Source organism: Hemiscyllium ocellatum, chromosome 34 (genome assembly GCF_020745735.1).
Source record: "Hemiscyllium ocellatum isolate sHemOce1 chromosome 34, sHemOce1.pat.X.cur, whole genome shotgun sequence".
NCBI classification, from domain to species: Eukaryota; Metazoa; Chordata; class Chondrichthyes; order Orectolobiformes; family Hemiscylliidae; genus Hemiscyllium; species Hemiscyllium ocellatum.
The window spans coordinates 1,629,701-1,655,464 of record NC_083434.1 but is presented as its reverse complement, the minus strand read 5'-3'; the positions used below and the strand labels follow the sequence as shown (position 1 = coordinate 1,655,464).

The 25,764-nt window shown below is 40.6% G+C and overlaps 1 protein-coding gene across 1 annotated transcript in view; it reads left to right on the top strand.

Moving 5' to 3' along the window:
* The first annotated feature begins 1,939 nt into the window (after window positions 1-1,939).
* Window positions 1,940-25,764, top strand: part of LOC132832322 (synaptonemal complex protein 2-like) — a 94,307-nt gene continuing 70,482 nt past the window's right edge. Inside the window, exons 1-4 of the mRNA XM_060850236.1 lie at window positions 1,940-1,965; window positions 9,227-9,356; window positions 17,268-17,338; window positions 24,809-24,890. Coding sequence (XP_060706219.1) covers window positions 24,812-24,890 — 79 coding nt within the window. The 5' untranslated portion in view covers window positions 1,940-1,965; window positions 9,227-9,356; window positions 17,268-17,338; window positions 24,809-24,811. The remainder of the gene's footprint in view (window positions 1,966-9,226; window positions 9,357-17,267; window positions 17,339-24,808; window positions 24,891-25,764) is intronic.

Here is a 25,764-nt window from a genome sequence, read left to right as displayed (position 1 = left end):
CTATTCACCTGCCCAGCCAGATTGTTATCAATGCCTTTGTCTGTTCAATCATTCTGCCTTTCTCTTTGGCTCTCTCCCACCACCCTATCTTCATATAAACCAACATTTTCTGAGCTTCCATCAGTTCTGATTAAGGATCACAGGACCTGAAATGTTAACTCAATTTTCTTTTCACAGATGCTGCCAGACATGTGGAATTTTCCCAGCATTATCTGTTTTTGTTTCTGACTGACAGTATCCACAGTTCTTTCAGTTTTGTTTGTAGAACTGTGGGGTAAAAACTGGCATAAATATGAAAGCTTTTATATAGAGGCTTAGATTTTTTTAAAAAAAAGTCACTTTTTCTTCCATGCTGTAAGATTGGACATTGGCTTTGATTAATCTACATTCTGCAATGCCAGTTGACAGGTTTGCTAAGCCATATTTTACATTAACTGTAAGGGGGTGTAGTAATTTTAGTTTAAACAGTATTTCAAGGAGGCATTTGAGTTTACCAATAAAAATTAAAAAGCTGAACATTTTCAGGTGGAAAAATGCTATTTCCTCAAGTCAACAATGACTGCATTCATTTTGGATCTTTCACTGTAGAGGGATGAAGGCCATTTGATTCCCATAGGGTGTTAAAAATTCTCTAAGCAAAAATCATTCTAAAGAGAATAGTAAATCACTTTTGAAGCAGGAAAGTAGGAGTTTATGGAGAAAGCATGGCATTCTGTAATTTATCTTGAATACTGTATATATTTAAAACTAAGTATTGTGGTTTTACCTTTTTCCTGTGCTGTCAGGTCCATGGTTCTATTTAATAGTATACCTAAATATTTAATGAATGATGTCGCAAGGGAAAGTTGCACCTTTTGTGGAACTGAGCCATGTATTTTTCAAATAGCTGTTCAAGCCATTGGTTAGGCCCCTTCTGGAATGTTGCGTGCAATTCTGGTCTCCTTCCTGTTGTTGTGAAACTTGAAAGGGTTCAGAAAAGATTTTACAAGAATGTTGCCAAGGTTAAAGAAGTTGAGCAATAGGGATAAACTGGGGCTGTTTACCCTTGAGCGTCGGAGGCTGAGGGGTGACCTTTATAGAGGTTTATAAAATCATGAGGGGCATGGATACGATAATTATACAAGTTCTATTCTGTGGAGTGGGAAGCTCCAGAACTAGAGGGCATAGGTTTAGGGTGAGAAGGAAAAGATATAAAAAGGATCTAAGGGGCAATATTTTTGCACAGAGGGTGGTGCGGTATGGAATGAGCTGCCAGAGGAAGTAGTGGAGGCTGGTTCGATTACAACATTGAAAAGGCATCTGGATGGGTATATGAATGGGAAAGGTTTAGAAGGATATGAGCCAGAGTGCTGGCAAATGGGACTCTATTAGCTTACCATATCTGGTCAGCATGGACGAGTTGGACTGAAGGGTCTGTTTCTGTGCTGTACATCTCTATTACCCTGTGACTCTAAATATGACTCAAACTTGCATAATTTTAAACCCTTCCAGTGTTTGTGAAGCTATTCATTGGTTTGTACTCTGAAAATGTGCCATCAATTTGAGCTTTACCATGAATGTGATTCAATGGTTTTGTTAATGTTATTAAACTGTGAACTATTGCATCATGTTGCTAATTTCTTTTGCAATGTAGAGATGTTTTGAGTCTGACTCGTTAACAAATAACCTTATAATATCAGCATAGAAGAAGTGATCTAAAGAAGTTATTCACGGAAGATTCAAGTAGTGAGGGCACTGAACATAGCTGGATCTTGGAACCCCAAGTTAAGGTTACTCCAAATGTCGCAAACTACAGTAAATCTAAAAAAAGAAAAATGTCGCGCTTAAGAGGTTTGTTTGTTAATCAAGTGCTTCTTGCAAAGTGGATTTTTAACCCAACTCATTTGCTAATTTGTCACTTTATTTTCAACGTAAGTTTTGCCACTCTCTCTTGAATCCAGTGAAGATGAGCAGGATCAGAGAAAGGTAAATAAATTATTAAACTTTTCTGCAATCAGTCATTGGCTAAAACACAAGATAAAAGATATTACTAAATTAATTTCCTGCTAATTCTTGTTTATAGTGTTTAAGTTTTTTTTTCCAAGTGAGGTGAAAGTGACAGCTCTTGACATGAAAGCAGCATTTGACCATATGTGGCATCTCGGAGCCTGAGCAAAATTGCAATCAATGGAATTTGGGTGAGGGAGAGGAGGAGCTGTTTGGTTGATGTCATGATCTGGCACAAAGGAAAATGGTTGAGTTTGTTGGAGGTAGGCCATCTCTGCAGGAGCTCATCGGGTAGTGCTCCATTGTGCAGTCAGAAATGGAGGTATTTGCTGATTGAGCCATATTCAGCATTATTTGTGACTTCTCAGGTATTGAAGCGTTCCATGTTCAAATGCAGCAAGACATGAACAAAACCAGGCTCGGGCTAAAAAATGGCAAGTAATATTTGTGCCACACGAATTCTAGGCAATGACCATCTCCCCTAAGGAACCATCCGTGGCATTTGATGGCATTGCAATCTCTAAATCCCCCATTATCCACATCCTGGGGGATTACCATTGAACAGAAACTTGATTCCCACATAAAACATAATGGTTACAAGAGCAGATCAGAGGCTAAACATACTGCAGCAAGCAACTTTCTTCCTGACTCCTCAAAGCCTGCCTGTCATCAAAAAGGCATAAGTCAAGAGTGTGATGGGATATACCTCACTTGCCTGGATGAGTGCAACTCCAAAAACAGTCAAGAAGCTTGACAAAAGCATCCAAGACAAAACAACTGTGCTCAGTAGCAGCAGTGGTGCCATCTACAAGATGGCATGACAAGTTCCTTAGATGGCACCTTCCAAATACATGACTATCTCCATCTAGAAGGGCAAGGCAGCAGATATGTGCAACACCAGCATCTGCAAGCTCCCCACCAAACCACTCACCACCCTGACTTGGAAGTACATGACCATTTCCTCACTCTCCAAATTCTGGGAGTCCTCCCGGACGGTGTTATGGGAAGAATTGCAGTGGTTCAAGAAAACAGTTCAACAGCCTTCTCAAGGGCAACTAGGAACAAACAATAAATGTTGGCCCAGCCAGTGATGCTCATGTTCCATGAGTGAATTAGAATTGGTTTATTTTAGTGGAAAAAAAAGTTGTTGGAATAATCCTTCCTTAACAAAAATGTTTCCCTGATAACTCATTCTCCCAGTAGCAGATCCTGCCCCCATTATGTTTGTGTTTACTTGCCCACATGCAAACCACAGAGCAAGTGATCTGCATCCATAATATTTGAATATTTGTTTAGATTTTGCTGTGACTATCAAAAAAAAAGCTTTCATCTTTCACGCAGGGCCTCTGACCTCTTTGCAGCATTTGTCTGAGCAGAGACAAAATGCTGAACTGGAGGTGAGCGTTACTTACTTTGATGTGAAGGTTAGATTAGATTAGATTAAACTTAGTGTGGAAACAGGCCCTTCGGCCCAACAAGTCCACACCGACCCGCTGAATCGCAACCCACCCATACCCTACATTTACCCCTTACCTAACACTATGGGCAATTTAGCATGGCCAATTCACCTGACCGGCACATCTTTGGACAGTGGGAGGAAACCGGAGCACCCGGAGGAAACCCACACAGATACGGGGAGAACATGCAAACTCCACAGTCAGTCGCCTGAGGCGGGAATTGAACCTGGGTCTCTGGCGCTGTGAGGCAGCAGTGCTAACCACTGTGCTGCCCATCAAGGGAACATTTCACCAAGTATGTGATTATGGAACCCCAGCAAGACTAGATTCAGGTCAGAACTCCATGGTTTGGAGACATACCTAGCACAAAGGAAGGTGAATAGAGGCCAATCATCTCAATCTTGGGACATGCCTGCAGGCATATCACCTTAACAGGCTCCATCAATAACCTGCTTGTCTTAAAGGTAGAGATGTTCACTGTGCAATGTTCAGCACCATTTGTGACTTCTCACTCATTGAAGTGGTCTCTGTTCATGCCCACTATGGTTTGCGCTGACAAGTGGCAAATATAATTTCTACCACAGCAGTGCCAAGTATTGATCATCTCCATGGCTATTTGAAGTTCATTTAGTATACCATTACTGAATTCCCCATTAATATTTTACCGTTAACAAGAATTGAACCAGACTAGCTTGTGGATGCAAGAAGTCAGAGGTAAGGATTCTGTGGTGTGTCATTCCTCTTCTCCCCCAACGCACAGAACCCATCCCTCTATCAACCCAAAAACCTGCCTGTCAGCTGTCAGAAAAAGTCAAGAGCATAACTGTGAATACTCTCTGCTTCTCAGGATGAGTGTAGTTTTAATACCACTTGAAACATTCAGGGCACAGCATCTCACCTGACTGGCACCCCATTCAGCATTTTGTTCTTTCACCACTCATGCACACTATCTATTCAATGTACTGCTGTCACTGGCCAAGCCAAGAGCACTTTCCAAGCCTGTGAGCTCTACCAAGCACAGAGACGAGGAATGCATGTGAACAACACCACTGCTTTCCCTCCAAGTCCTTTGTGACTTAGTGTATTCCTGATACTTCACTGTCACTAATCAGGATGCTGGAATATCTTAATCGAACAGCACTGTGGATGTCTCTACATCCCAAGGGCTGCAGCAGTTCAAAATGACAACATGCACCACCATCACCTATAAGACCAGTAGGATTGGGTAATAATTGCTGGCCTAGCCAGTGAAGCCCACGTTTTTGGTCATCTACCCGTACGTATGAATGAAGAGAAGAACAGAAGCTCTCACATTTTGCTGAACTGAGCCTTACACTTAAAATGGCTCATTGATGCAAAACGTTGCAATTTTTAAAATCAAATTATCCATTGATTCACACTCTTCAAAGTATCTTTTTAAAAAAAAAAACAAGTGTGGAATTGAGTGAAGAATATGAAAGTAGACCTAATTAGTTTGAAATATTTGGCTTGGACTGTTTGGACTGAAGGGTTTACTTCTGTATTGTATGACTTTAGAAATAGAGACTTTGGCTTTTTTGCATTAGTGTCCCAAAATATAAATAAAATCATGCCCAATCTTCAAACTCAATTCCACTTTCCTGCTAATCCCCATGTTCCCCATGCAAGGATCATTCCCTCAGACAGTCATCCCCACCATCGAACCCCCAGGTGCCTTCACCTGCAACCAGAAAAGATGCAAAACCTGCCAGTACACCACCCCCTCACCTCTATCCAGGTCCGCAAACAGTCCTTCCAGGTGAGACAGAGATTCACCTCCTCTCTTTCAACCTAGTTTACTGCATCAGGTGCTCCCGATGTGGCCTTCTTTACATCAGGGATACAAACTTAAACTTAAGGAACGGTTCACCGAGCAACTCAGCCGGGCCCACAGGAGCCAACCAGACCTCCCAGTCACCGCCCATTTTAATTCCCCCAACCACCCCTTTTCTGACCTGACCATCCTTGGCTGCTTCCATTGTCAAAACAAACCATAGCTCCTATTGGAGGAACAACATCTTATCTCCCGCCAGAGGACCCGATAGCTCAGAGGATGCAACAGAGTTCTCCAGTTTCAAATATTCTCCCTCCCTCCCCATCCCCCGACTCCCTTCCCAGCCCCTCCACCACCTACCACTGTTCCCTGCTACCAACTGGATTCATTCCTCCCATTGATGAACCAGGTCGCACTATCTACTTGTCTCCACTTCACCATCCTGCCCTCGCCACCCCCTTTATCTGCAGATCCCCCACAACCACCCTCAACACCCAAAATGTTGACTACTCCACCTCCTGATGCTGCCTGGCTTACTGTGGTCTTCCAGCCTCTACCTGATGCTGCCTGTCTACTTTGGATTCCAGCATCCACAGTTTTATTTTGTCTCTCATCCCCATGTTCACAGCTTCCTTTCAAATGCAAAAATATCTCTATCTTAACATCAAATGTGCTCAACAACTGTGTATTCCAGACCTCTGGGACAACAAACTCTGAAGAAATTCCTTCTTATCTCCGTGTTAAGTAATTGATCACTTATCCTAATGCTATGTCCAAGAGGCATTGAATAAAATGCCACTCAAAAGATTAATATGAAAGAGGGCTCCTCATTGGCTATCTTTAGCATAAACTCAGTCTGGAGGATTGTTTGACATCAGTCCAAAAGGACAGATTCATTGAGGCATGTTCAAGTTGCACCAAGGATCTGTGGTCTTAGCCAGTTACAATCTATTTAAATGACTTGGACAAAGAGACCAATGCTTCTGAATCCAGGTTTGTTCATGATGAAAAGCTTGATGGAAATGTAAACTGTGAGGAGGGCTCAAAGGCTGCAAAGGAACACATTGATAAGATAAGATAAGATTGACAAGTAGACATTCTAAGCACAAAGGTAGAAAATAATTGGCCAGAAAAATATTGAAATTTAGAAATTAAATGACAAGGATTATTTTGCTAAAACTGCATAGGACTTGGATGGGATAGCTCCTCGTGTACTGTTTGAAGGTTCGGTCTGTGAAGAAAGGTAAAACGCACCTTTTAAAAGCTGGTGCAGTGAGGGTTTTACTCATTCCCTGATTGAGGTCAGAAGGATGATTTCAGGTTCCTTGTTCAGACCTGTGGAGGTGGCAGAGCATTCTCCGTGGATAGGGGACATCTAGGATCTTCCATATGTCTATCAAGACCCTAAATGGGAAGTTGCACAAAACCTTTATAAAGCTTTTCTTCAATCTTTAATGTAGAAGGATTTTGAGTGCAAGGATAATTTTACATTTTGCCACTTCTTTAACTGTTTGCTGTTACCTGCATATCAAAGTCTTGTCTTGCACAAGGGTAGTTAACTCTTTTTTTTTAACCACAACATTTCATCCTTTTTTTAGAAAAAATGTTGCTGTTATATTCTCCTTACCGAAGACTTAACTTCCCATTGTTCACATTATATCCAAATGCTCCCTTGTTGATCCCTCAAAAAGAGAACACCATTTTGTGACCTCCTTACTTACTGTCCCACTTAGCTTTATATTTACAATTTTCTTTTTAACATGTTCCTCTCAGCACCTTTATCTCTATCAGTGATAGAGATGGTAAGTAATTGCAGATGTAGTACTGATCCATGTGCTGTTTCACCCGTACAGATGCCATTTTAAATGTTGCAATTGTACCAGCCTCCTCCTCCACTTCTGGCAGTTCATTCCATCCCACCCTCTGCATGAAAAACTTACCCTTAGGTCCCTTTTAAGTCTTTCTGCTCTCATCTGAAACCTCTGCCTTCTAGTTCTGGATTCCCCCAACCCCAGGGAAAATACTTGTTTATTTACCCTATCCATGCCCCTCATGATTTTATAAATCTCTATAAGGTCACCCCTCAGCCTCCAATGCTCCAGGGAAAACCGCCCCAGCATATTCAGCCTCTTTCTGTAACTCAACTCCTACAACCCCGGCATCATCCTTGTAAATCTTTTCTGAACATTTTCAAGTTTCACAGCATCTTTCCTTCCTATAGGAGGGAGAGCAGAATTGCACCCAATGTTCTGAAAGCCAATGTCCTGTACAGCCACACCATTACCTCCCAACTCCTCTACTTGATGCTCTGACCAAAAAAACAAAACACACCGCCTTCATTATCCTATCTACCTGCAACTCCACTTTCAATTCTTTGTCTTTGTTGACAAATTTTCTTTCCATGGTAAGTACTTATCACTATTGATCCTTTATTCTTGCATGGTTACTGAATTGTTTGTCTGACATTCAAGACTGATGGAAGGTTTCTTCTGAATGAATATAATGAGCCTCACTTAGATTTTCATAGCGTAGTTGGGTTCTCTGACTGACGAACAGACAGTCGGATGACCCCAGAACAAGGTGGCAGATTGCTAATTATGATGGCAGGCTGACCAGAAAGCCTGCTTTGATACACCAGTATTGTGTAAAGGGTTATTTTAAAAAAAACAAATCAAAACCAGCCCTTAGACCTGTATACTTCACCATTACCACACCCTCTCGCATTCCTTGTCCTCTATGCCTCAAGCCCATGAACCCCCATATCTTGTAAGCCTCCCTCATCCTCAAGCTTTATTCAATTTGATACCAACCCAAGCTCTCATTCATCACTAACTATTCTCTTTGAATAAAAGTTTGTATGTTGTCCACTAGTCATAAACAAGTGATCTAGTGTATAAACAAGCATCTTTGACACTCATTAATTTGACTTTTTTTATTTCCTAGAATTTATGCAGTGTTGGCACAAACATGGATTTTTGGTTTAAAAGACATTTGAGGTTATAGAATTGGGAATCCTGTCCTTTTTTTTTCCAAAAACAACAGTAGTTCTAAACTCTCCACTGCTTGAATATCTTTATCCAGCTGTTTTCAGTGCAGATTTCCAAATCTGACCTTCTCTTTTGAAATTATTTCCTTGACCTATTCATCCTTTCCTTAAAAATACAAATTTATCAAAATGTTGCACCTTCTACCTATTCTTTCTCATGTTGGAATTGTTGCATTGGTTTACTTGCATCATTCATTCTGAAATAAGACATGATGTAGCCTCTGGATATTCACCCAACCACCCTTCCCTGATGTTCTTCAGGTACTCAATTATTTCCTTGGCTTTAGCAGCAAAGATGAACATACCATCCTGGAAACAAATCTGTGACTGCAGAGATAGCTGTTCTCCTAAATGTTGAATCTCTCTTCATTATTGGTTTTCTGTCTGCACTCTTTCCCCACCATTCACCTGCTCCCTACGCTTTAAAACCAGGTTCCCCACAATGCTGTGGGACTCTCCAGAAGAAACATCATCTTGCACTAGTATTCTGAACTGGATATCAGCTAGAGAGGAAGATACACTCAATCATATTGCACTACATTCTGGACTCTTCTCTGACTTTGGTTGATTAACACATGGGCAATGGCTTTGATGTCAGCAGAGGGCAGTGGTGTTTGAAGGAATAATGTTTCTGTTTAGTTCACAGATTACAATTAGTTTTGTGTCTCCAACTACAATTAAACACAGCTATATTATATTGTCATGGAGGGTGAGGAGATATCTGTTTGATATACTCTCTACTGCCAGTTCCTTTTTGGTGCTTTTGCCAAAATAAAATCAGATTTTCGGAAAATATGAAGAGTGGTGGGTCTGTGATATGTGGCAAAATATGGTGTTCATAATCTTGTAGTTAGAGCATGTGGATATAAATAATTATTAAAAATGTCACTGAGAGAATTGTAATTCTGAAATGTATTTTGATTAAATTGTTGTTTCTTGCTAAAGGTAACTGAGAAAACGCAGTTGCAGGCTCAAGAAGAAAATCAAAAAATCACACGATCTGGACAGATTATTCCAGAATTTTCAGATCGACATCGCACACCAGCTCCTGTACAGATAGCCAAGAGGATTAAAAGTAAGACTTTTGGTTTTAGATTTTAAATGACTTTCCTGAGAGAACCCCAACTCTCGAATTTTGGAATTTGATGGAAATTGTTAAAATGGAAAATAAATCTGTTGGAACACAGTCCAGATCTCAATAGCAGTCATCTTGTATTGTAATATGTTTTGTTTTGTTGAATATATATTTCGGGGAATTATCTGTGCTTTTGAAAATGAAGAACTGGCAAGGAGAATTTATGAAAGTAATAAAGGCCTGGGTTTTAACTTCCCGTTGAACTGGAAGTGTGGTTGTAAATCAAATATCCTGTTTTTCAATTTGGTCATAGGACACAGGGAAGGGCAGCATTTTTTGTCCATCCTCCGTTCTCCTGGAGAAGGTGGCAGTGAGCTATTTCTTGAACCACTGCTTTCCTTTGGATGTAGGAACACTCTCAGTACTGTTAAGATAGGTTGAAAATTTTGGCCCTACGACAGCAAAGGAGTAGCAATGTAATTCCAAGTCTGGATTGTGTGTTACTTGTTTAATTGTCCACCACTATTCATAACTGGATATGAATGAATAGGCTGCTTCGCTCTTCAAGCCTCTTCCAGCATTCAATAAGTTGATAACTATCTGATTTAACTTAAACTCTCTGCAATTCGCTGATCATCTTTCATTCCCTTCATAATCAAGAATCAATTTACCTCCATTTTAATAATATTTAATGTGAAATCTGGATGTGGAAGGACTGCAGAGCTTAAATCTGATCTAGTTTAGTTTCAGCAGGTTAATGTCAGAAACTCTAGAAGAATTTCAAGATGCCAGTCTGTGGCACTTAAAACAGCCACCTCAAAGTTTTGCATTTACCTCTAACGTAAATTCTGTGGCAGTGGATGTGAGAACAGGTGTATGGATGTGTTGCAGCTATGATGGGCCTTGGTGAGACCACACATTGAATGTTATGTGCAGTTTTTGTCTCCTTTTTCTGAGGAAGAATACTCTTGTTCTTGGGAGTTGAGATAAGGTTTACCAAGCTGATTCCAGGGATGGCAGGACTGATGTTTAAGGAGAGATTGACTAGGTTAGGATTGTTTTTGTTGGACTTCAGACAAGTGAGTGGGGATCTCGGAGAGACTTACAAAATTCTGACAGGACAAGACAGGGTAGATATAGGGAGCATATTCCCAATGAAGGGTGCATCCAGAACTAGGGGTCACAGTCTGAGGAATCAGGGTGAACCATTTAGGATGGAGAGGAGACATTTCTTTACCCAAAGAGTGGTGGGCCAATGGAATTCATGACCACAGGAAGTAGTTGATGCCAAATAATTGTATGTATTCAAGGGAGGGCTAGATATAGCACTTGGGGCAAATGGGACCGAAGGTTATGGGGCGATAGCAAGATTAGGTTATTGTGTTGGACGATCAGCCATGATTATAATGAATGGTAGAGCAGGCTCGAAGGGCCAAACAGCCATCTCCTGCTCCCATCTTCTATTTTTCTGACTGCATGAGATTATTTCGATGGAAAGCCCAATTCAAAAATGACCATTTGAAGGAGTTTGAGTCTGTTCAAAGCCAGGTAGAAGATTAGCATTTAGAACAGTCAGTGATTACACATCAATTTAATGATACATTATGTAAAACTGCTGCACAGAGACCTGGGTTCGTTCAGTTGATGTCTGTGTAGTTTGCACATGCTCCCCGTTTCTGTGTGGGTTTCCTCCCACAGTCCAAGGATGTGGAGGTTAGGTGGACTGACCATGTTAAGTTGCCCGTAGTGTCCAGGGATGTGCAGACTAGCTGGATTAGCCATGAGGAATGCATGATTGCAGGGACGGGGCAAGGTGATCGTCTTTGGAGGTTGGTGTGGACTTGATTGGCCGGGTGGCCTGTTTCTACATTGTAGCACCTTCCTAAAGGATTTTAAGAAATCCAAATAGATCATGTCCATTGGCTCTCTTTTGTCTAACTTGCTCAGTACTACCCCAAAGAATTCTAACATATTTGTCAGGTCTGATCTCCCCTTGATGAAGCCTGCTGAATCCATCTTATTTTACTCAACATATCCATGTAGTCCACAATCTCATCCTTTAATAATGGACGCTTAAAATCTTACTCACAACAGAGGTCAGGCTAAGCAGTCTATCATGATTTGGAGGTGCCAGTGTTGGACTAGGGTGTACAAAGTTAAAAATCACACAACATCAGGTTATAGTGCAACAGGTTTAATGGAAGCACTAGCTTTCAGAGCACTGTTGAAGGTGCAGTGCTTCGAAAGCTAGTGCTTCCAATTAAACCTGTTTGACTATAACCTGGTGTTGTGATTTTTAACTGGTCTCCAGTTTCCTGTTCTCTGCCTCCCTTAAACAACGGTCTTACATTAGTCATTTTAGTCCACTGACACTCCAGCAATTTCCTGAAAGATCACCAATGCCTCTATAATTTCCTCAACTATCTCCTTCAGAACTCAGGGATGTAGTCAATCTGGCCCAGGTGATTTTGTTCACCTTCAGACTTTTTGTTTTTTGCAGCACCTTCTTAGTGACAGCTATTCCAGTCACTTCTGTCTTCTGACTATCTTCAAGTTCTAGTGTGTTGCTGATGTCTTCCACTGTATGAAATCTGATGCAGTGTACTTATCAGTTCCTATGCCAGGGATTCATGTCTTTGCTCCACTGACTTCCCTTCCAATCAACTCTGGATCCTCTCTCATGTCTTGGTATTACATTTGAATAAAGGTTATTACAATCAGAACTGATTCAGCCTTCTTCCTCTCATATGGGGTGACTTCTGTCATATTATGGTCATTGTCCCCTAGGGGGTCCTTCACTTTCAGTTCCCTAATCAAATCTGCCTCATTACACATCACCAAATCCCAAAAAATGCACGTTCACTGGTGGGATCTACCACAGGCTATTGCAAAACAAATTATCTTGAGGACGTTCCCTGAATTCCTTTCCTTGATCTAGCAAACTGCTTTTTCTGGTCCACCTACATATTGAAGGCCCCCAAGATTATTGGAACAGTGCCTTGCAAAAGATCATCTTCATAATACCAATGTGCAAAGTACTTCCCTTTTGAGCAGCATTCCTTCCAGTTTTCATTGTAGTCTCTGGCAAATTGATTTATTTGTTTATAAATCACTCAAATGCTGTATTTTGAAGCAAGTTGGTATTTTCCAATAAATTCTTGAGTCCAAATGGAATAAAGGGCTGGGAGCATGGACATCAGGGAAAAGATCAACTGTCATTTTGAGTTGGGAACAGGATTGACTGGCTGTAGAGCCCACTTTGCTACTCTTGCATTCACCAAATAATTAACATTGCTCTTCCTGAGGAGTTTGTGCTCAAGTAACCTCAGGTATTCTGAGTTAAAGTGAAAGTTGGTAGCTTGAAACTAACTTAGCAATAGCCAATTTTAGTTGCTGCCATGGCAACTAAATTCCTGGACCATTTCAGGTTGAAATCATATACATCTTCCAAAGAGGAATCTTATTTCTTGGATTGACTAACTGGAAATAATTGTGCACTTGAGAAATTTTTGAATACCCAGATGCTGCCAGACCTGCTGAGCTTTTTCAGCAATTTCTGTTTGTTTGATTTACAGTATCCACAATTCTTTTGGTTTTTATTTTAAGACCATGAGCCTTTGTGGTGTCTTGTGTCTTCACCAGTTTCTTGATATCACATGGAGTGGACCAAATTAGCTAAAGAATGACGTGAGTGGAGGTGACTGAGATGGATTGTTCATTCTACTTCTGGCGTCTGTTGCAAATGCTTCAGCCTGATTTTTTGCACTCATGTGCTCAGGTTTTCCTCATCAATGAGGAAGGGAAATTTAAGGAGCTGTTTATCCAGTGAGTTGTTCAATTGTCCCTGCCATTCATGACTGGATGTGGCAGAATTGCAAAGCTTCAATCTAATCACCTGTTTGTGGAATCACCTAGCTCTGTCCATCACTTGCTGTTTGATTTGCAAATACTCCTATTTGTAGCTTCACCAGGTTGATACCAGATTTTGAGTCATGCTTCATGCTACTCCTGACATGTTACCCTCCCCTTTTTATGAACCAGTGTTGAACTCCTGGCTTGATGTATGCAGAAAGTGCCAGGCGATGAGTTTGTGTTGACTACTATGCTGTTGTTGCTGGCCCATGGCACCCTGAGAATGTCTAGACTTAAGTTGCTAAATCTTTGTGAAATCTATCCCATATAACAGTGGTAATACTGCACAATATAATCAACCGTGTGCTCATTGAGAGGATAGGACTTTGTCTCTGTCAGGACCATTTGGTAGTTCTTCCACTTGGTACTGTCAAGGGCAGATGCACCTGTGGCAGACAAATTGATGGGGTCAAGTACTGTATTAGATCCCAGATTGAAACCTGGTTTGATAGGTCAGGTCATGTTTTGTTTTGTTTTGTTTTCAAGAATGGTCTCTCATTAAAACATGAGCATGCAATACTGCATTTTTAACAGTCCAACATAAGTTTATTAATATATGAAGATATGGGCAGCATGGTGGCACAGTGGTTAGCACTGCTGCCTCACAGCGTCAGAGACCCGGGTTCATTTCCCACCTCAGGCGATTGCCTATGTGGAGTTTGCACATTCTCCCAGTGGCTGCGTGGGTTTCCTCCCACAGTCCAAAAATGTGCAGGTTAGGTGGATTGACCATGTTAAATTGCCCAGTATTAGGTGAAGGGGTAAGTGTAGGGGAATGGGTCTGGGTGGGTTGCGCGTCGGTGGATCGGTGTGGACTTGTTGGGACGAAGGGCCTGTTTCCACACTGTAAGGTATCTTAAAAAAAAAGAATAAACTAATTGTCTACTTAAATGCACTTCAAATTCTGGATATAAGTTGAGCTACAAATCTTCTCAACTCATTAACATTTCAAATGTTTAAATCCACTTTAATGGTATTATCTCATCAATGCCAAAACATGCTGGCATTAATTGAAAAGCAGATTAACAGCTTTAGTCATGTACCTAAAACACACTTCTAGTATAGTACCCAAAAACACTACTCATACAGTACTCACACCAGAGCTCCTGTCTCTGAAAGCTCCGTATGCTTAAGTCACTTTTGCCTTGTAGATTTAACTATAGGTCACTTTTTCATGGAGCCTGTGCCTGTACTTGGCCTTTAAGACTTCGGGGTTTATGCCAACACACACACTCTTGCCAGAGACTAATACTAACTCTTCACTCAAGGTTAATCTAGTTTCCCCAGTGTTTCTCTTGTCATTCACTGGTCTGTGCAGCCATCTTCATCTAAGGACTTCATAGGATTGCTCAAAGTAAAACTAAATAACAAACTCTACAAGCGATGAGTACTGGAGCTGTCCTTGGAGCTTACAAAAACTCCTGACTTTATAACTTGGAGTTTTATTATCTTGTTCAGTCATACAACCCTACCAATACATACAAACACTCGTTAATTCTAAAGTTAGCCCTCAAAGACTATTTTGAAAGCAGTCACTGTGATTACAGAAATATTGCAAACTAATTATTAACTTAAGGCACAGAGAAAAAAAAATCCATTAACTTGGAATCCTCAAAATCAAACTTGGACAAATTACATTTAAAACATTCACTTAACTTTCACTCTTTATCACAAAGCCACACTGTTGCCTGTACTGGTGCCTATTCTGGAGAAAAGACATACCCAAGGATGTGGTTTTGGTGTTTGATTTGCCTGTAAAGGTATGATTCAGTGAGTATGACTGTGCCAGGCCACTTATTAGTAAGGAGACATCACAGGGCTGATGTAGCTTGATATGCTGTTGTAGTTTCCAGTGCTCAGGTCAATACTGGGTGGTCTGTTTGCTTTAATTCTGAGATATTAGATTAGATTACTTAGTGTGGAAACAGGCCCTTCAGCCCAACAAGTCCACACTGACCTGCTGAAGCGCACCCACCCAGACCCATTCTACTATGTTTACCCCTCCACCTAACACTATGGGCAATTTAGCCTGGCCAATTCACCTGACTTGCACATTTTGGAGTGTGGGAGGAAACCCAGAGGAAACCCACGCAGACACGGGGAGAATGTGCAAACTCCACACAGTCAGTCGCCTGAGGTGGGAATTGAACCTGGGTCTCTGGCACTGAGAGGCGGCAGTGCTAACCACTGTGCCACCCAGATTGTGGAAAATAACTGAAATTTATAAGCAGAAAGTGACTGAACTCTTTGATTATTTGATATTTGAATGAATATCACGTAGCCAAAGAGTACAGTGAACTCATTTGTGAAAGATTCTTCAGTAATCACTTTAATTTATCCCTAAGTAATTGATTTTAAAATGTTTTTTGATAATGAGAGAATAAAGTATGTGGTGTTTCATCTTGGCAATGATGAAACATATGATATACACTTGCACTTAGGCAAAACCTTGTATGTTCACTACATAATTTCTGTAGTGAATAAATCTCCATATTGTTGAATCTCTCTGGGATTGCAAGGTTTCTGATTGTAGTGTAAAGCAGAAGGAAACTGGATCTGTTCCGACAGAGAGCCTGAAAATCTAGTTAGGTTTCAAAGAAAAGTTGAAAGTATGCTAAGATAAGTTTGGAAGGTCATAAACTAAAACTTGGAAAAACTAGATGTGTTCCCTTCAGTAGGTAGTTGGAATTCAAGACCTCTGAAAATATGAGGGAATGAGTTACCTCTACTGTGAACAGATGACTGGACTATAATTTTTAATCTAGCTCTTGAAACACAAGGGGAGGTTGGAAGAGTTCTTCTATACAAATGTGTAATCTATGAGCACAAAAAGAAGCTGACTTAGGCATTACATTTGGTTTTGGGTGATCTTACGAGATAAATATTGAAGGGTGTGATGGACGAATGAAATCTAGGTCTATGTGATAAACAACACTGGGCTATCTTATTTGCTAATGATTCAAATATTCATTGAATGGAAAGTGAAGTTTTTGAACTAAATGTCTGCATTTGAACTAAATTTAAACATGAAAAATGTCTGCAGCTGGTTGCACAGATTTCTATCTCTACCACAGATTATGAACACCGATAAATGTTGCATACCAGTATGCTCTTGTTTACTAAATAAATTTTAATTGTTCAATGCAGTGACATGTTGACTTGCATTCGCTAGTCTTGATGGGATCCAGCAAAACAGGCTCTAGAGTTGGCATCCACACTCACATGAGGAAGGAGATACCCTCCAAAGAATCTGACCACTTCATCAGTAAGATAGATTGATTCCCAATTTGATATGTGGTTCCACTAATCACTTATTTTGGGATCAAGTTTTATCACTTGAGTCTTCTCCAATTATTTTACATTTTTAGGTACAAAGAGCTGACTGATCCTGATGAAGTTTAACTGGAACTGAATTGTACCAAGTTTGTTTTTTAATATGTACAATTCAAACAGTTGATATTTTGGGCTTCATCTGATTGTGATCCAGTATATTGTTGGTTATGTTCCAATGATCTTTTCTGGCTAAAGAATCCTTGATGCTGTTGACAGTAGAAACATTGACAGTACCTCTTTCCTCAATTCTCCACTGGTCTTCACCATCTTCCATCCATGTGAAATCTGCTATATTGTAAATTTGAGAAGGAATAGATTTACAAGATGTTTAAATACTATATTCTCCTTTCTCCAGTATTTTGAATACTAGTTTATTTTAATCAAGTACTGTGCTTTTTTTAAAAATTGCTAGTTGCATAGAGATGATTTTTGCACAGTATTAATCTGTTGGTGAAAATGTAATTTTTAGAAAGCATGAATTTGAAAATTGATCAAGGAACATCAGATACAATCTATTACTTGCAGTGAGATGGGAACATCGCAATAAAGATGAGAGCATCCTAGTCTGTAGACCAGTAAGGCCACAGACCTGTAAAACTCTAATGTTTCTTTCAGCATTCTTTAATTATAATCACATTGATTTTGCTTTGTAACTTTTTTTCCTAGCTGATGATTTTGCAATTGGAAACAATCTGGTATTTGAGACATCACTGTTAACTCCTCCAGACACATTAGAGGTATGGTTTGATAGCTCGGCTGTAATATTCTTGAAATGTGAATGCATATTTTGGTTTTCAAGGGTTATATTAATAACGTTCTTGAATTGTGCACAAACATGTATGGTTTATTTAGTGTGTAATGCATCAGCTAGACTCGGAACAAAAAGAAAATTGGTAATCCACATTCTTCCAGGGTCCAACTGCTTGGATGATTATATTTGGGTTCAGGGGTATGGTTTTCAAAGGAATTGTTTATGATAGTCAAAAACCGTTTGCTTCACTAACCCAGGTTAATAAAAGATTGATTTGGAAGTTTTGGTCTTGATTGCTACTCAATGACCTCCAGTAAATCAGAGTATGAACAGTTTAGGTTGCAGTTGCCTGTAAAGGAATGATCTGCAAAAGCTCAGTCTAGTTTGACATGAACAGCTTAAGTAAACTACTGGCAAAATATCTTATGCTTGTTTCCAACCCCTTGCATTCTGTTCAAGGAGAAAATTAAAGGAAATGAACAAATGGGTATGAAATCTAAATTCTCACGTGTAAAGGGTTAATGTTGAAGAGTACATTCATTGAGGATGAAGAGGTGGTGCTGTTGGGTGGAGTCACATGATACCACATTATAATTCAACAGATTTATTTGAAATCACAAGCTTTCGGAGCGCTGCTCCTCCTCCAGGTAAAATGGAGGGAAGCGTGCACATAATTTATAGCTGGCAAGATAATTGCAATAGGTAATTAAGAGCATCGAAAGATAATACAAATGATGTGAGTGGAGTGTTAACAGGCTGAATAACCTATTGTTGCAGAATATCAAAAGTGTCATATGGTGTGACTAGTGTCAGTAGCTGACTTACAAGTGAAAGGATGACCCATGATCTGATTAAGTGAGGTAATTACCAAAAATAAGATGGTGCTAGGTACAAGTAAGAAACCCCTACAACCTGCTCGAGTACACTCAGGCACTAACCACCTGTTCCCCACTCCATTGCCACAACACTCTCCAAACACCTGCCCTCTTGAGTCTCTCACTATCGCTCTAAACCTCACCCTGTCCAACGCTCACTGACAACTTGCTCCATCTGCCTTGCTCCAGCTCTGACCCTCTCTATGGCTGTAATGCACACAAAACGACACTGTTCATTGTATGTCAGTCTACGTGATGACAATCAATCAATCAATCAATCAATCCCCATCATCTTTACCAAACTATCAGCTGCAATTGCATCTGCTCTTGATATATTCAGTAAAGAGTAACCAGTCCCTGTGCAGCTGAAGTTATGCCTTCAAATTGACAAAGCTACAACACTGGAAACTATCCAGCAATGTGGCTAATTACCCAAGTATGTCCTGTGTGCACAAAGTAGGACAAATTTAACGCAAACAATTACTGCTTCATCAGTGTACTCTTGATTATCAGTAAAGTGGTGGAAGGTGTTATCAATGGTGTTACCAGCTCAACAATAACCTAATGACCAATTCGGGTTCTTCCAGGGCCACTCAACTCCTGACGTCTTTTACTACCTTGGCACAAACATGTTCAAAAATGATGAATCCCAGAGGTGATGTGAGACGGACAACCCTTGACATAAGCTGCATTTGGTTTGCGTGTGGTATCTAGAAGCCCTAGCATATCTGGAATGAATGGGTGTCAGAAGGTTGGTTAGAGTCATCCCTGATCCATAGGAAGATGATCATTGTTGTTGGTTAGTCATCACAGCTCCAGAGTATCTCTGCAGGAGTTCCTTAGGATAATGTCCTAGACCCAAACACGTTCAGCTACTTTGGGGTGGCATGGTAGCTCAATAGTTAACACTGCTGCCTTACAGGGCCAGGGAACCTGGATTTGATTCCACTCTTGGGTGGAATTTGCATATTCTCCCCATGTCTGCCTGAGTTTCCTCTGGGTGCAACAGTTTCCTCCCTTAGTCCAAAGATTTGCAGGTTAGGTAGATTACTGATGATAAATTGCCTCCAGTGTCCAGGGATATGTAAGTTAGGTGGATTAGCCATGGGAAATTCAGGGTCACAATGATAAGGTGGGGGGGGTCGGAGTGGGTCTGGATGGGATGCACTTTGCAGGGTCAGTGAAGGTGGTGGGCTGAATGGCCTGGTTCCACACTGTAGGGATTCAATACTTCAGCAATTATCTTCCTCCATCATAAGTTCAGAAATGTTAACGCTTGCCAATGATGCTGAAAATTGTACAATCCTTCATGACTCCTTAGATACTGAAATAGTTCATGTTCAATGCAGCAAGATCTGGACAATATCCAGGCTTGGGCTTACAAGTGGCACAAAACATTTGTAACGAGCAATGATCAACTCCAATAAGAAACCACCTAACCACTGCCCTTTAACATTCAGTGATGGTAACCTCACTATCAACATCCCGTTGGGGTGGGGGGGGGGTACCATTGACCAAAAACTCAAGTGGACTCCCCCACTTGAACACACTGGCTGCAAAAGCAGGTCAGAGGCGAGGAAAACTGCAGTTGGTGACTCACCTGCTGACTGCCCAAAGCGAGGTGCAAGTCTGGAATGTGATTGAATGGTCCTCACTTGCCTGGACAGCTCTAATAAAACTCAGGCAGTTTGACACCATCCAGGGCATCACAGCCTCCTGGATTGGTATCACATCCATACGCATCTACTCCTTCCACCACTGATGCTCAGTAGCAGCAGTGCATACTATCTACAAGATGCAGTGCAGAAGTTCACCGTGGGTGTCACAGTGGTTAGCACTGCTGCCTCACAGCGCCAGAGACCTGGGTTCAATTCCCACCTCGGGCGACTGACTGTGTGGAGTTTGCACATTCTCCCCGTGTCTGCGTGGACTTCCTCCGGGTGCTCCGGTTTCCTCCTACAGTCCAAAAATGTGCAGGTTAAGTGAATTGGCCGTGCTAAATTGCCCGTATTGTTAGGTGATGGGGTAAATGTAGGGGAATGGGTCTGGGTGGGTTGCACTTCAGCGGGTCGGTGTGGACTTGTTGGGCCGAAGGGCCTGTTTCCACACTGTGAATAATCTAATCCAAGAACAACAAAGGCAGCAGATACATGGGAATACTGCCACCCTGACCGGGAAATATCCTGGCCTCCCCTCCATAAGGGTATTGTGGGCTAACCTACAGCATGTGGACTGCAACAGCAACTCATCACTGCATTCTAGGGATGGCCAGCTAATGATGCCCATGTCCCATAAATTAATGAGAAAAGATAATTACAAATGCTGAAGCTCTTGAGCTCTGCCTTCTGAGTCCATTTTTTCCAGGCTGAACTGCTACAATAATTTACTGACCCTATCGTAAGAAGCATGACTATCTCCTGGTACAAAACACCAGGTAACTTTCTCATTCCCTGATGTGTTGCAGAGTTGGCAGCTCTGTCTCTAGCTCAATGATTTTTGAGCTAAATCTCCATCAGCTGTTAACTCTTACTGTAGCCATGGTTGCTCCAAATCACAATGGCATCCAAGGAGCTCTCGCATGCACTCCACCTGGCATGTAATACTTCATAATTTTTCAGCTAAAATTCAGTCACATTTTCTCCACTTTATATATTTTATTAACCTTTCTACTCTGGAAATGGAACCATCCTTAACTACTTAACAAACACTCACTAAATAGCAAGCTGCTGCTTCCTTATAGTCAAGTAAGTGGGTAGATTGTCCTGGAAGTGGAAAAGATTGAAAGTGTGAAGGGGTACTTCTTTCCCCTCTTTGCGACTTTGTTACCCATCAGCAAGAACTCTGTTTGACGTCTCATTCATTGCTAAGTCACTCTGCCATACCTGCATTTATAAGCTTCACCTTTGCTCAAATACAGAATCCTAGCAGTGTTACAGTACAAAAGGAGGCACTTGGCCTATTGCACCTGCTCAAAAAATGACCATTATGACCAAGTGCCAAACCCATTTTGTTTTTATTTTCCACATACCTTTACATATCTTGTCTGTACAAATAATCCATCTAATGCCTCAATTGAATCTTCCTCCATCACATTTCCATTGCACGCCCTAATTGTTCACTGTGATTTTCTTTTCTCACATTGCATTTGCTTCTTTTTGAAAATCATTTTAAATCTATGCCCTCTGGTTCTTGGTTCTTTTCTGAGTAAGAATAGTTCTCCCTACCTACACTATCCAGCCCGCTCATAATTTTGGAAACCTCAAGCAGATCACCTCCTAGCCAACCAGTCTCCAAGGACAAGTCCCAGCTTCTTCCATCTATCCTCTTAACTGAGATTTTTCATCCCTGGAAATGTTTGTGTTCTTGTTTTTGCACTTTTTCATGTGTTCAGATCCTTCCTGAAATGTGGTACTCAGAACTATACAGGGCTGAGGTCTAATACTTGTCTTATGCAAATTCAACATCTTGCTCTTGTACTCTTTGCTACATGGCGTAGAGAAAGGTTTCTGCATGTTCCCTTACATTAATCTGTTCAATCATGAAAACATCACATTTTGATAAAATTTAGAATTCAAACAGTAAATTTCAGTTGAGTGTAAACATCAGCTAGATTTAGATTTTTGGGAAGAGATAAAGATTTCATTACACTTCTAACTTCCAGTGCTCTGTTCAAATCCCTCTTGGTGAAAGTTTCTATTATACTTTCTTCATGTTTTTCTCTAAGATATTTGAGTAAAAGTTTTATATTCACACTTGTCAATCATTAATGTCTTCGACCTGCTACTTTTGAAGAAACATTGGAATAGCTGCATAACAGTTCTCTGCAATGATGCATAAAAACAAACAGAAAAATGAATGACAATAGTGTCTCTTTTAACACTTCTATAAATTTTCATTTGAGCTGATGCAATCCATCTGAACCAGACACATGAGAGCAGATAATTCATAAATGTCCTCATATTGTCTTCCATTGTCAAGTTTACCATTCTACATTTTCTAGGAAGTATAAGGCAAGGTACTTAATATTTTCTGCCATTTTGCTGTCATTATTGAAGCATTTATTGTGTACATCCTGATCTTAATCTGTTATTGCTTTCTTAGTTTCAGACATTTTACAATCATGTCAAATTTCCAGGCTTTATATAATTATACAGTTTCATCAGCAATTGCATTATTGTCCAGTATTTAAATATGATTCCTGCGAATGTTCAGTCTCCTGTCCATCCTTCTGCTGGCTCAAAGACGGTTTAAGCATCCTACCAGTGGTTTACCAGCATAGTCTCCCAACTCTTAAACTCTATGCTTCAACTCCTAAAGTGAAGCATATGACATGACACCTCAACCGCTTTATCCATCTGCCCTGATACTGTAAGGGACTGGTGAATATTTGTGGGCGGCACGGTGGCACAGTGGTTAGCACTGCTGCCTCACAGCGCCTGAGACCCGGGTTCAATTCCCGACTCAGGCGACCGACTGTGTGGAGTTTGCACATTCTCCCCGTGTCTGCGTGGGTTTCCTCCCACAGTTCAAAGATGTGCGGGTCAGGTGAATTGGCCATGCTAAATTGCCCATAGTGTTAGGTAAGGGGCAAATGTAGGGGTATGGGTGGGTTGCGCTGCGGCGGGTCGTTGTGGACTTGTTGGGCCGAAGGGCCTGTTTCTACACTGTAAGTAATCTAATCTAATCTAATTTGCACCAAAGCCCCTCTGATCCTTGGTGCTTTCCAAGGTCCTACTGTTCATCATGCACTCCCTTATACTTTTGCAGGACAAACAAGATATCACATCATTTTATTTGGATTGAATTCCACTTGCCATTGATCAGCCCATCTATATCCTCTTGTAGTCTAAGGCTAATCTCCTCACTATCCTATTTACTGTCCTACCAATTTCTGTCTCATCTGCAACCATGATGATTATGGCTTGGAAAGGGTGGATGCTAAGAAATTGTTTCCGTTAGGCGAGGAGACTAGGACCCGTGGACACAGCCTTAAAATTCGAGGGGGTCAATTCAGAACAGAAATGCAGAGACATTTCTTCAGCCAGAGTGTGGTGGGCCTGTGGAATTCATTGCCGCGGAGTGCAGTGGAGGCCGGACGCTAAATGTCTTCAAGGCAGAGATTAATAAATTCTTGATGTCTCAAGGAATTAAGGGCTACTGGGAGAATGTGGGTAAGTGGAGTTGAAATGCCCATCAGCCATGATTGAATGGCGGAGTGGACTCGATGGGCCAAATGGCCTTACTTCCACTCCTATGTCTTACGGTCTTAACCCTCCCACATTCAAGTGTCATTCCTATAAGCCATAAACAACAAGGGGCCCCACAGGACACCAACTTCCAATCAGAAAAACATCCTAGACCATCCACCTCTGCTTCCTGCCACTCGGCCAGTTCAGAATTTGCCAAATCTCCTCAGTTGCCATGGGGTCTTACCTTTGTTTTCAGTCTCCAATGCAGGACATTATAAAAAGCCTTGCTCAAGTCCAAATAGACTACATCAAAAGCATTGTAATCTAACTGCTAACTACTTCAAAAAAAATTCAATCATTTAGTCAGACATGACCTCCCCTCATTAAGACCATGCTGACTGCTCTTGATTAATTTTTGCCTCTCCAAATGCAAATTAATCCTGTTGCTCAAAATTGCTGTCAAAAGTTTCCTCACATTTGAGTTTAGACTGACTGGCCTGTAGCCTCCTGGTTTATCCCTTGCTCCCTTCTTGAATGATGTGCCACATTAGCTGTTCTTTGACATCTTTTCTGAGACCAGAGAGGAATTGAACATTTTTGCAAGTGCCCCGGCTATTTTCTTACTTATTGATCTAGGATATAATTTGTCAGATTTATCTTTTTTTAAAGCCTGCCAAACCATTTTAAATCTCACTGTCTCTGCTAATTTCTTTAATTGTCTCACAGGATTTCTGTCTTATTTCTATACCCATGTTGTCACTCACTAGTTGACACTGACCCAAAGTATTCATTTGGAACCCTTCATTCTCTGACTCCATGCAGAAATTATTGCTGTTGTCCTTAATGGACCTACTATTTCCCTTTATTATCTGTTTATCCTTAATACATCTATAAAACAATTTAGGACTTTATTTTATCTGTCACTATCCTTTCATTATCTCCTTCTAGCTTTTTTTGAGCTCTTCGTATCTGCTTCAAGCCTCCCCTTTTTCTTTTAATCTCGTGTTGTATGTTGTTGATATCGAAAGGTCACAGGATTTGATTGATCCCAAACTTCTTATTTGGAACATGTTGGTCCTGCATTTTTCATATTGCATTCTTGGATGCATCCCACTGTTCTGAAAGAAATTTACCTGAAAGTATTCTTAGTCCGCTGACCAAATCAAAAACATTATGGAGGGTATTCTGTATAATCTTGAGTAATATTCCATGTTTTAGTGTTAACCCGGACTGTGGGAATTACACTCGATGGTGTTTCTGGGCAAAAACATTTTCAATTTGAGAAAATATCTGATACTTGATTTGTGGAGTTGAATGGGAATGTTATTTGCTCAGTGCTTATGCCTTGCAGTTTTGCTGTCTGACTAACAAAGTTATATTTTATTAATCCAGAAAATGAAGCTACCGTCAACTAAGTATCTGGGGAGGACGTCCATGAGTGTTGAAGTTCCAGATAATGAAGAGAAGACATCAGGTACAGATCCCATGGCTAAGGTTCACCCTCTCAACAAAAGTTAAATGGAATATTTTATTAGTTTTAAGTTGTCATTTTTGGATTTGATTTAAGCTTTGTTTGGTAGCAATTTGTATTTATATGGTGCTTTGACATAATGCATCTTAAAGCATTTCGTAGTAACTTTAGAAGGCAAACAAAATAGATGGGATTTGTCACTGTTTTCATACTGTGGCAGTTGTGGAAACTTTTATTTAGTTGATCTGTGTTCTATACAAAAGTATGTTTTCTGCCTTTTGCTGTTTCCTAACCCCACTCAAGCTGATTCTATGCTTTATTAATTTTTGTTCTGTTCTGAGTTCCTTTCTTTGTACCATAAAGCCTTAATAGTGTAGATAGTAAAAACCTGAAATAAAAGCCATGTGGCTAAAATATTCATTGAGGAGGCAGTGTTTCTGGCAAGACAGAAACAAAGTAAATATTTTGAGTCGAACATGATAATTAATAACTGAAGGAAGGTAAAATTATACTGGATTATAGGTTTTGGCTGAGGTGAGGTAAGGAGGGACAGAATAATAGAAGGGATTGGGATAGATTGCAAGATATGTGCCAAAGACGTGATCTAATAAAAAGCATAGGGAGTGGTAACAAATTAAATATAATTTCATCCAGAGTGAGTGTGAATGACAGAATGTCCAAATCCAAAGACATTAAAAAATAAATTCAGACCAGCAATAGGCAAAAGAAACCCTTCAAAGTGGAGGCAGAATTCCTGAACTGAAATTGTCGGGACAATTATGGTGGCTGTAAAATGCCTAATCAGATAGACTTGATTCACTGAAATACTGTTGCAGGTCAAGGACAGAAATGTGTGAGACAAAAGGTGAATTCTAAT